At 41.7% G+C, this 12,056-nt stretch overlaps 1 protein-coding gene across 1 annotated transcript in view; it reads left to right on the forward strand.

Annotated features, from left to right (window-relative positions):
• The first annotated feature begins 10,037 nt into the window (after positions 1–10,037).
• The window catches only part of DOK6 (docking protein 6), a 237,007-nt gene continuing 234,988 nt past the window's right edge, over positions 10,038–12,056 (forward strand). Inside the window, exon 1 of the mRNA XM_045527531.1 lies at positions 10,038–10,184. Coding sequence (XP_045383487.1) covers positions 10,119–10,184 — 66 coding nt within the window. The 5' untranslated portion in view covers positions 10,038–10,118. The remainder of the gene's footprint in view (positions 10,185–12,056) is intronic.

Here is a 12,056-nt window from a genome sequence, read left to right on the forward strand (position 1 = left end):
TGCAATTTATATTTGTAATGTGCTTTAAGGTTCTATTGCTTTCATTCAACTGTCACTTGATTATTATACTAGCCATATAGAGCATTTTATTTGTATTTTATTTAATTTTACCAAAGGAACTTAAGATCAGAAAAGATAAAGGACTTTCCAAACTTTCCCGGTTCACAGAGTTTATAGGTTACAGAAATAAGACTCTAAATGAGAGACTGTGACTTCAAATCCTAGAGTGTTTTATAATTTCAGTCTGGTTCTGCCTCACATAGCATAGCTCCATAATGAACAATGATAGTAAAAGCTACATTTATTGTACCAATGTTGGTGAATTTTGTATATTTAATATTAAAGACCTGAGAATAAAATACCTGGGAATCAACTACAATAACAATGTTGACAACAATTAGTAAGTTATAAACTTTGTGTATTTGAGAGAGAGAGAGAGGGAGAGAGAGAGAGAGATTGGTAATTAAATTAAAATAACTAAGTTACTGTTGTAGCAGTTTACCTGTTCTCTGAAGCGAAAAATAATGAGGATAGTTGTGGTATATGTATATGACACCTTTTGTCTGTGATTTAAAATATAATGTTCCAAAAACTTTGGAGAGGAAAAACTCTTTATACAAAAAAATTCTTTAAGATAGAAAAAGACCACTACTACTTGTTTTATATTAATATCTATATCATGGGCAAAGTGTAGAGATGTCTTATCACCTAATATCAATCGACATCTGAATTTATTGATATTCACCTCCATTAGTTGGGAAAACTGAGGCTCATCGAAGTTATATTTTGTCATGTTCTGTTCATGCTATTTCCACAACAAAGACGTTTTCAGAGATGAATTGTGAGTGACAGAGATTAATTATATTTTTGAAAAACAAAGAAGCTGAACATCATAGGTAAATGTTAGCACCAAAGATTTTTTAAAGAAGTGATTAGAGACAGAACACAAATGTTAAAAAGCTTATCATGGACAAGACAGATCTGCAAATACAGTGTCTATCTACTGAGTCCTAATGGGAAGTTAGCCCTCAAAGGCTGTGGGATCCAAGATAGTAGCCTCCTTCATCTATCATTCTCTGTCCGTGTTTTCTGTTCGAAGGGCTCGTGTGCGTCCTTCTGCCTCATTGAAAAAGAACTTTTCCTTATTTTAGTTCCAGTATATCTGCTATACTTTAAAATGTCATTCCACTATAGAAAAATCTCTAGATTAAAATAAAAGCTCCCAGAGAGTTGAAAACAAACAGCAAGCTTTATAAAATTAGACATCTCTTGGTTAAAAAAAAAGAGAAATCTCTGCAACTCCATTTGACTAAATAATTTTTTCTTGAATTACATGTCTTGTATGTCAATCAGGATTATATATGAATGAGTATGCCAATTAATTGACACAGATTTTTTAAATTCCACATTGAGTTTTACAATTAAACATTACTAATACCTTGAACCTACTTGTTTGTTTTAATGGGAACTAGAAACAAAATTTACAAATATTTTCTTCTGTGATTAGAAAAGAATTAATTACTGTATTCAAATTTTAATAATAAATCATCTCATAAATTTAAATGAACTATCAAATATATTTTAAAAGATAAAAAATATATTGGAAATAACCAATCCATCCCAGATTATATTTTAAATCTTGTTTAGATGGAGAGGTAAGAAATTGGTAAAAGTTAAATTCTATTGTAGTAAGAGAAAAACAAAGACAGTGTTTCAGTTTCTCTCCTCTAATTATTAATACAAAAATGCTTTTGAAATATTTTAAATACTAAGTTGTAGTATTAAAAGAGATTATATCTTTTCCAAAATACTGATGAGGATAAAAAGGAGGAAAAACTAATCCACCTAACACCACATTTAAAAAAAAAAAAAAAAATCAGAGCTGGGCACAGTGGCTCACACTTGTAATCCCAGCACTTTGGGAGGCCAAGGCAGGAGTATCCCTTGAGGCCATGAGTTTGAACCAGGCTGACCAAGAGTGAGACCCTCATCTCTACAAAAAGTAGAAAAATTAGCTGGACTTGGTGGCACGTGCCTGTCGCCCCAGCTTCTTGTGAGGCTGAGGCAGGAGGGATCACTTGGACCCAGGAGTTTGAGGTTGCAGTGAGCTATGATGATGCTCCAGGAATAGAGTGAGACCTTGTCTCAAGAAAAAACAAACAAACAAAAAAAAAGCAAAGAAAATATTATAAAGGCAGAAAACACAGAACGAAAAATACTGATGCAGAAAATAGGAGTCATAATAACTACATCAGTCACAAAAGGAAAGATTTTAGGATTAGATTAACAAGAAAAAGCCAAAAATGTACCAAAAATGTATTTTTAAAATGCAACAAAAAATGTAACCCACATACATACAAGAAAAACAGAATAGATTAATTTAGACATCTTTACTAGTACAAGACAGACGTCTTAATGAAAATATCAAGCAAAAGAGGACTCAAGGCAAAATGTGTTAATATTAAGTAATTTTGTTAACAAGTGTATATTTAAAGTAAGGGCAAAATAGAAAAAAACTTATGTGTTAAATATTGAATCAAAATGTACGTGGCAAAATAAAAGTTAATAAGACAGAAAAAATACACAGGGCAATTATTGAGTGCACACTATGTGATAGGCTTGAAAATAGGATTGTTCTATCATATAGCACTCATAGACAACTCTGTGAGTTATATTCCTTGTAACAAATAAAAATATGTGAGGCTCAGCAAAGTTACATCAATCTCTAACTCCAATGTCATGTTCTCTTCCCCGTGAAAAATCTTATAGGGATAAATTTGTGTGGCAATAGCACAAAGAAAAGTGTCAAGAACAATAGTTGAGGTTAACACATTCAACTTTTTTTGGTCAAAGTAAACAAAGAATTTACAAAGGTATGGAGAATTAAATAATATAATTAAGATAAATTTACAACATGCGCACATTTTGAGAGAATTTATTTTCTAAACCCTTGGGAAGATTTTGAAAAATTAGTCATATTCTCCTAAGAGAAAATATCAGTGTTCAGTTTTATAGGATTATAATTATATAGTATTCGTTCTCTGATAATAATGCAATAAAATTTGAAGTTAACATAAAAGTGTATGTAGGGCTTACATTTGTTTTTAGGTTTACTAAATAGCTATTGAACCAAAAAAATAAATCAAAATCTTCATATCTGATGGTGTAGCAATTACTCTAATCCTAATGAAAACATCACATAATGCCATAGTGAATATACTCAAAATTGAGGAAAGTGCATAGCTTTCAATGGTTTCACCATTTAAAAACAAACGAAAGTATGTTACTTAAGCATCTAATTTAAAAGGCAAGAAAGGAAAAATAATAAATTTAGCAAAGAGAAATAGGAAAAAGTACTTCCTTTTAAAATGATGAACTTAACTAATATGTCATCTTCATCCTTTTACTTCTAAAATGAGGGTAAAGAAAAATACTTTTAAAATATATATCCACAATAGTTAAGAGACCTGGAAGGGAGCCCTCAAGAGATGCTATTTGAGCACCTCTAGAATAAAGAATGTGGATGGAAAGGAGCTGAGCAGTGACAGAGTGCAGAGACAGTTGCAGTAAAAAATAAACAAGAAAGTGATTGCATTAGAGTGGAGAGTCAGCCTGCTGGGCACCACTCCTCAGAGGCTGCAGAGTTAGTGGATGGAGCAGAATCTACAGTGGGAAAAGGAAACAGAACAGAAAATAATCAAAAGACAACATGGGGCAGTAATCTTCTCACCCACCTACTAATCTATTTCACTGAACTCTCTGGAAATCTGGCATTTTACCCAGAGCAAAAATTCAGAGGGATCATCCCTAAAGAAATTGAATTAATTGACAGGGAAGAACAAAGAGAACCAGTATGAGTGTTCGGGACTGAGTAAAGTCTCATCCTGTCATTAGGGATGTTGCCAACATAAAGGATGGCTCTCCATGCTCTCACCTTAAAGGTAAGGGCTGCTCACACAGGTAGGTCTGCCATCTTGCCTTCTTATTCCTTAAATTTTAAAAAAATATATGTGCCCATCAGGTGTCACTAATTGGCTGAAAACTATCTGAAGCATGAACTAGGAAGACCAAGATTAAACAAAAAGACAAAAGTAGAATCAGATGAAACAGATAATTTGAAGAGCAGAAGAAAACTTTAAAAATAGAATAAACATCCCCAAGAGTCAGAAAAGTTTGCATCTAAAAGGCTAGACTGCTATAAAAAGGAAAAATCAGAACAACAAAACCTCTGGTTAATGAGAAGTATCATGCCCAAATAAAAGTAAAATTATTCAATAATGGAATGGATTAAAGACAAAGTCTAGGACATATCCTAACTAATAAAGCAAAAAGCAATAGATTAAAAAAATGTACACAAAATTGAATTAGTAAGTCTAATATTTGAAAATTAGGAATTAAAAATATATTAAAATAACAGAATAAGATTCTCAGAGTTGTATAGAAAGATTCTGGTCTTTAAATTCAATGTATTCACAAAGTACCTGATGAGAAAAATGAAAATAAAGTAAAATAAAATAAAAAACAGAAGATTTTGGCTCTCTCTTTTGCTACTTACTGCCCCAAGCTCTTATTAATAATTTCTGAGCCAAGTAACTAATATGAGTTTTTAAGAGCTGGGTGCAAGTGGAGAAATTGTACCCTATTGTAGTCTATAAAAATTAACTAGTTGTCATGCTCTTCTCTGAGGTCTGAAAAGCAGCAAAAGGGTAAGACTGGAAAGCCACTGATTCAAGAGAGATCTTGGTCCAGAGATCCTCAGACTTCCAAAGGGAAAGGCAGTATAGTCCTCATGTAAATGCAGCAGGCCTCCCTGACTGCAAAAGGACTAATAAACAGCCAAATCTGTGAGCTGAGACTTCCCTGTCCTTGACACTGGAAGACCACAGAGAGACCAAAAACAAGTCAACTTTTTTCACGTGCGTTTTTAGGGTACCAAAAGCCTGCCTGCCTCTACATATCCAGCCCCCAAGGTAGAGAACACTGTATTTTCCATCGCAGCAAGATTCTCACCATCTAGACAGAAGCCATTCATAACAAGTGGAAGTGTCCAGAAGTCAACAGGATCAGGCAAAGGAAACAGAACAAAGCACATGAAACACAGCTGATGGCAGGGACAGATGGATATGAATAAAATAATACAAAGAGCACATGAGAATATTGAAAGGACAAAAGATTTCCAAGAAATATTAACATGATTCTCCAATTCAATATTTAAAAGATGAGTTAAAGAGAACGAAATTGCTGTTGATAACATGAGTTTAAGGTCTGAAATATCAAGTGCTAGGAATGTCTCAGAGAAGAGACCCAAAGAAATGAGGAGATGGAAAAGAATTAGGGAAAACAAAAAAAGAACCAGATTCTAGGTTCAGGATATAATAAAAATTCCAGAAAGAGAAATAGGGTAGTATCTGAGTAGCAAGAAATGGAACCAATAATACAATTCATAGAAAATATTTGAGTCATATTAATGATAAAACAAAACCATTAACACATTCTAGGCCATCTTAGTTAGAAAGCACACAGGGCTCTGTTATGTTTCTGAAATTTAAGGATGAAGAGAAAATTTTACAATATTCAAGGCAGAAAGAAAAAAACTTACAAAGAAAAGGTCAAGTTGACACTGCATTTCCTATCTGCACACTGTAAATTGAGGACTACGGAGTAAGACACACAGACCATAGAGACACAGGACTGAAAGCCAAGAGTCCGTATGATAATCAACCAGCTATCATTCGCTTGCTGGGGATGCAGAAACATGTTTAAAGAGACGTGAGAATTCACAGGTATATGCCCCACATACCTATTCAGGAAAATGTTTAAGAACAGACTTTATCCAAAAATAGGGGCAGAGGACCACAAGAAACACTTAAATACCCAGGGATGGGGGGAAGATAAAATGGTAGAAAAGAATATTGAACACTTTGAGAGAGATATACATGTATAAAAGTGTCTGTTTTTGCATGTGTGTATGTATGGAAATGTGTCTGGGAATGTGTCATATAGTGTTAATTAAGGAACAAATTATGAAAAATAATAAATATTAATCTCAAAAAATTATAATTGGAAGAGAGAAAGAGGTAAGGGAAAGAAAAACATTCTAAATCTCTAATGGGAGTAGCAAAAAGGATAAGAAAAGGTGGAAATAAAACTGTTCTGACATTATCATTTTCTTGGAGCTTAAGAAAACATGGCATATTTTGGTGGGGGAAATGTTAGAGAAATTTAATAAAGAAATTTAAATAACAAAGAAAGGCAGAAAACAGAGAGGAAGGGACAGAAACTTGAGCTGTATCACTCAACGTGCCTTGTTTGATAGGTTCGACTTTGGAAACTTGTAAATATTTCACATGATGAAAATCTCAAAGGAAAAAAAGCAATCCTTAAATATGGAATCTGTTCACATTAATTTGAATTGGAAATATCCTTAAAAGCTGAGAATTTTTTTTCTTTAAAAATATATTTCTAAAATAAAAACATTTCCTTGCTTTGTACTGAAAAGCTTAGAACACCCCTAGCAACCAGATTGTGGGAACTGAATTTCATTTCCCATTAAAACAAACAAAGATTTCAAGAGAAAAAATGAATTCCAGAGCTGGAGATGGAAATGCCCAAGATGAGCGTGTGATACTGTGTGATTGATCAAAAGGCTGGTAAGGTTCACAGGTACCGGTTACAAACACAAAAATGTCAATCGAAGCAGCTCCTCTGGTCCAAGATCGGATTATTCACACAACAAAAAGAATAATGACTGTGATGCACTGAAATACAACAAATATGAAAAGCTACAATTTTGAAGATGATATTCCCAAGGAAGTAGGGGCTCATTCTGAGTTTGCTAGAATCCACTCAATACTTCTGAAAAATGGCTGATAAAGAATTAAGGGTATACCCTACCTTGCTTATATAGTATCAATTTCAGGGCAATCCTCTAGTTTGCAAGGGAAAGTTTTGTTTGTTTTGTTTTTAGTAAGAGAATAACAGTTCAGAAATTCAATAACAAAATCAAATTAGAAAATCACAACTTTGCAATTCCTAAGGAAATAATGCATCTAAGCAATGATCATCAGTGGCTGGAAAAACTATTAGGTGGAATATTGGTGGAAAATTTTATAATTTTATATTTTATATGATTTATATTTTATAAATATTTTATAATTTTATAATGTATGGGTCAGGCTGGGAACACTTTAGTCCTCTAATTGGATGGCCCAACATTTTATTCCTTTTGACGTGATTCAGTGGAATATACACATCTCTTAAGAATTATTCTTTCAAAAAACAAAAAGAAATATGTAAATTTGTAAGTCATATTAATAGCTAACAGGAAATGTGGGGCTCAGGGGGAATATATTTAAATGATGGCATGAGGGTACAATCAGTCAAATCCAGAATAGGGGAAATTTTCAAGAAAAATAACTTAGTGGTTTTTTTTTTTTTTGGAGACACAGTCTCGCTCTATTACCTGGGCTACAGTGCTGTGGCATTAGCCTAGCTCATAGCAACCTCAAACTCCTGGGCTCAAGCAATCCTCCTGCCTCAGCCTCCTAAGTAGCTGGGACTACAGGCATGTGCCACCATGCCCGGCTAATTTTTTTCTATGTATTTTTAGTTGTCCAGCTAATTTCGTTAGTAGAGACAGGGTCTCGCTCTTGCTCAGACTGGTCTTGAACTCCTGACCTCGAGCAATCCTCCCACCTTGGCCTCCCAGAGTGCTAGGATTACAGGCGTGAGCCACCGAGCCTGGCCATAACTTAGTGTTTTCAAGACATAACCAAACAGCACAAAAAAGAGGGAGACCCATACACACTAATTGTTATATCAGAAATTTAAAAATAAAAAGTAAACACTAATTGTTATATCAGAAATTTAAAAATAAAAAGTAAATACAGAATATTTAAATCATGTTACAGTGTTACAAAAACCTTAATAAACATAGTGGTGTAGGCACAATCATTACATAATCATTAAAAGCCACACTATTACCTGAGCCTTATGTAAGCACTAAAATTGCTGGGGAGACAAAACTAATCCTTGACTTCACAGATCTTACAATTGACTCGTGAAAACAGATTATATAAATGAGGGGGAAAGTCAGTGGCCATAGTAATTACGGTAGACCCAAAACCGATGTTGAAATTGTGGCTCTGCCACTGAACATCTCTGAGCCTCAGTTTCCTCATCTAGTAAATGGCAAGTATCCTTCATTTAACATATATAGTTTCAAAGAGAACTGGATAAGGTAATGTATTTAAAACACTTGCAAACACAAAGTATCCATATTTTAAAAAATTTAGTCATGCAGTAGTACCAAATGTGAGCAATAGACATGCCCCATTCATTTAAAAGAGGGAATTAACAGAGTTAATTAGGAGTTAACGCAAATTTTCTGGGAAGGTCAGAGCTGGAGCCCACTCCAGAATAAGAGCATAAGGAACCTTGCCCTGTTATTCTAAGTATTTGCTCCAGCATCTGGTACTTTGCATGGTGGGTAGTCAAAAAGAAAAAAAAAAAAGGCTTGCTACATAAATGAATGAATAAGAATAATGTGCTGTTAAGGCAAGTTGGGATTTCCATTTCCATTGGGTTACATGGGCCCCACATGGAGACTCTTGCTAAGGGTGAGGCAAAAAATTGCCCTTGGGACGCTCCTTTGATTGCGGTGAAGGACATACTACCTTGTTCTTCAAGATTTTATGTATTTTCTCCCCCGCCCCAAAAAAAATCGAATTCAGTTTCCTTACTCTCTCAATATTATGTTTCAAGTAGTGCTAAGAAATTTTAAATGAGAACCTGGAAAAATACTACTTGTGTAATAACAGAAATAAGCATTATCTTTTGAACTTTTATCAAATACAAACTCTTTATAAATGGAGTCCCCATAAAATTTTCAGTCCTTATATATTTTTTCTCAATTAAAAAGATCCTTAGCTACTAAGTACTAAATGGTCTTATATTGTCTCCAGCCAAAATTCAGCACTCCCTTTTTCCTTGAATCTTATAAAATATTTTTTAAAAATTAAAATGCCTTTACAATGGGGAAAAACCTTTTAAATACCATGTGTTCCTACGTTAAGGGGAGAAAAGTCTTCATTCTTTTGTTTTTCCAGGTGGAACGTTTCAATACATCATTTGCATCCACTGATAACAGCTGTGGTTTCCGTCGCCCCAGAACAGCCACGAGCCCCTTTCAGTCCTAGTTAACTAAAGCCATGCACGAATCAGCCACGAGTGGTCGGTCTTCTCTGCTTCTTCAGCAGAGGACGCCGGCGACCGGCTGCCTCCCCCGGTTGCCCGTCTCCTCGGCAGCGGGAGGATTAGACACATGCGCACGATTGGTCTCTTTGTGTACAGCAGGAGGGGTTGGCGTAGATTTACAGTTCCGAACGGGGCAAAGACCTGGAAGGGCAGCCCGTGCTAGGAATAAACCGCACTGTAAACACGGCACCGAAACACACAACAGTCTCGCTCCCGCGGGCCTCCTGCGTGGGAGTCTCCCGCCGCCCCTTCCCCGGCGTCCGGGTTGGGAGGCAGATTGAGAGCCCCGACTGGGGAGCCGTGTCCCTAGGGATTCCGCACCCGGGGGAGCGGGGCGGGCCGGGGGCGGGCGGGGAGCGGGGAGGCGGGCGCGGCGCCCCGCCCGCGTCGGAGTGATGGAGCGCGTCTTCCGAGCGTCTTCGAGCCCAGCCACCCCGCGGCCCGGGGGGAGGGAGCCGGGCAGGCGAATCGGCCCGCCCCCCGTCCCTCCGCCTCCCCCCGCGCCGGGGAGCCGCGAGGGTGCGCTCCGGCCAGCTGTGCGCCGCCGGGTGAGGCGCCAGCCCGTGGGCGCTGCCGGGGGCGGCGGCGTGGAGGGGGCGCCCGCAGCTGGCGGCGCGGGCCGCGGGTGAGGACCGGAGCGCGGAGGCTGGCGCTGCTCGCGGCGCCCGGCCCCGATCCCCGTCCTCGGCGGCCCCGCCACCGAGCCCGGGTCCCCGCCGGCGGGAGCTCGGGGAGGACCGGGCGGCGGCGCTGCTGCTGGCGGCGGCTGGCTGGATGCGAGACCTGCCCGGACCCGGCGGCGGACGGCGGCTCCCGACTCCGGAAAGCGAATCGCGGAGCGGACGAGCCCGGGCGCGCCGGCCATGGCCTCCAACTTTAACGACATAGTCAAGCAGGGCTACGTGAAGATCCGCAGCAGGAAGCTGGGGGTGAGTTGCCCGCTCGGCTTTCTCCTTCCCCTGCGCTCGTAGGGCCCCGCCGGCGGCTGGGTGGGGGGCGGGGGCAGGTGGCAGGGAGAAGTGACCCGCGCGGGGACAGGGCACAGGGGAGCCCGGCCCTCCTGCAGGCAGCCCGCTTGTTGCTCAGCCGGCCTGGGGGCCGCACCTGCCGGGGCTCTGCAGACAGGGCCGAGGGCTCCGGCAGCGCCGCGGTCCCCGTCCCCAAGTGCGCGGGGCTGGCTTCGACCGTACCGAGAAGTCAGTGGACGGAAAGGATTGTCAGTTCCAGGGAAAAATGGGTCTGGGCGGAGATGTATGTACGGTGCCGTCCACAGCGGGCTGTTCTCAGGAGTGAGCGCCTTTCGGCAGACCGGCTCCGCGGGCGGGAGCGGGTGCGTCCGTGTGTCCGTCTGGAATCACCATTTTCCGGCCGCAGCTTCCCAGGCTCGTTTCGAAATTCTTTTTCTGTCCTACCGGCGCCGCGCGTCCCTGCCGAGTACGGCAGGCGACTTTAACGCGCCTTTAGCGCTCGCCGGCGGGCAGGCCCCTCGCCCGCGTGCGGGAGGCCGGTGTGCGCCCGCCCGCTGCCACCAGGGAGCCCGCGGCAGCAAAGTTCACGGAGCCCTTTTCCCGCTTTCTTTGGAGAGACGCTCTGCCCGAGTTGGGGAAGAAACCGTGTAGACCCCAGGGGTTCAAAACTTCGTTGGTGAACAGTTGAGGTGGGAAGAGGGACGCGCTGCGTAGGGGACTTGGGTGTGGACAGGAGGGGCGGGAGAGGACGACCCGCACCTGGGCAGAAGCTGTCCAGGCTCAGGACGCGGGGGCGGGGACCGCAGGCGGACGGACACCCCCCGGCCCCAGGAGCGCGCGACGGAGACGTCAGGCGACAGCCGAGACCAGGCCGGTCCAGAGCAGGGAGGGAGGGAGGGAGACCGTGCTCTGATCCTCCGGTTGTCTCCTACCTCCCTGTCCTCAAAGTTCCAGTTCTGCGAAGCTCTGGAATCCTGAGGCAGGGAGGCCTTGCGCTAGAACATTCCCCGTGTTCCCTGCTGAAGGGATGAATGCTTCAACTTGAAGGGGAGAGAAGGAGGGGAGAAGCCCGCTAATTTTCACATTAAAAAAAAAAAAAAAACAGAAAACAAAAGGAATGGAGTGTTAGAGAGTTGGACAAAGGTACAGTAGAGTCCAGAACAGAGGGACGGTCACCACGCACGCAGAGGCGCTTCGCCGGGAAGGGCAGGTGGGGATCCGGGAGGGGACAGGCAGGCTGGCCTCCGTGCTGCCGCGGCTGGGCTGCACCCCGGGGCGCAAGGCCGGTCTCAAACTTCAGCTGCCCTGTGGGAGGCCGGGAGGCCGCAAGAGGAAGCGCGTACAAAGCTGGGTGACAACAACGCCCCCTGCCCCAGCCCGGAGCTGCTGTGCACCCACCAGGGCCGGAGAGAGGCGCTGGGTTCAGACCCTCAGCCAGGATGCCAGGGCTTTTCTTGGGTAGGAGAAAGCGCCTCGTTCTCTTCCAGGGAGGTGAGGATGTACCCACGGGAAAAGCTGCGGGTGCCCAGGAGGCCAGTTGTTTCTAGCAGTAGGACGCAGAGCTCAGATCTGTCACCCGCACAGCTGTCAGCCAAGGAAGGTGGGGAGCAAGAGCTGGAGGGGAGAGTCATCTCCCTAACTTGACCTTTGAAGCCCTTTGCGCTCCCACCAGATGCTTGCTCATCCTTCTTGCCCTTCCGTCTTCTTGAAATCGCAGTTATGTCTGACACCTCAGACTGTATAAACTAATGGATGAATGAAGTCCCCAGGCGAGATGTGTGTCTGCTTTCACAGAGTCACCGTGCACAAGAAAATGAAACTGAGGACTACAGC

The sequence above is a fragment of the Lemur catta genome, chromosome 16, assembly GCF_020740605.2.
Source record: "Lemur catta isolate mLemCat1 chromosome 16, mLemCat1.pri, whole genome shotgun sequence".
Taxonomy (NCBI): Eukaryota; Metazoa; Chordata; class Mammalia; order Primates; family Lemuridae; genus Lemur; species Lemur catta.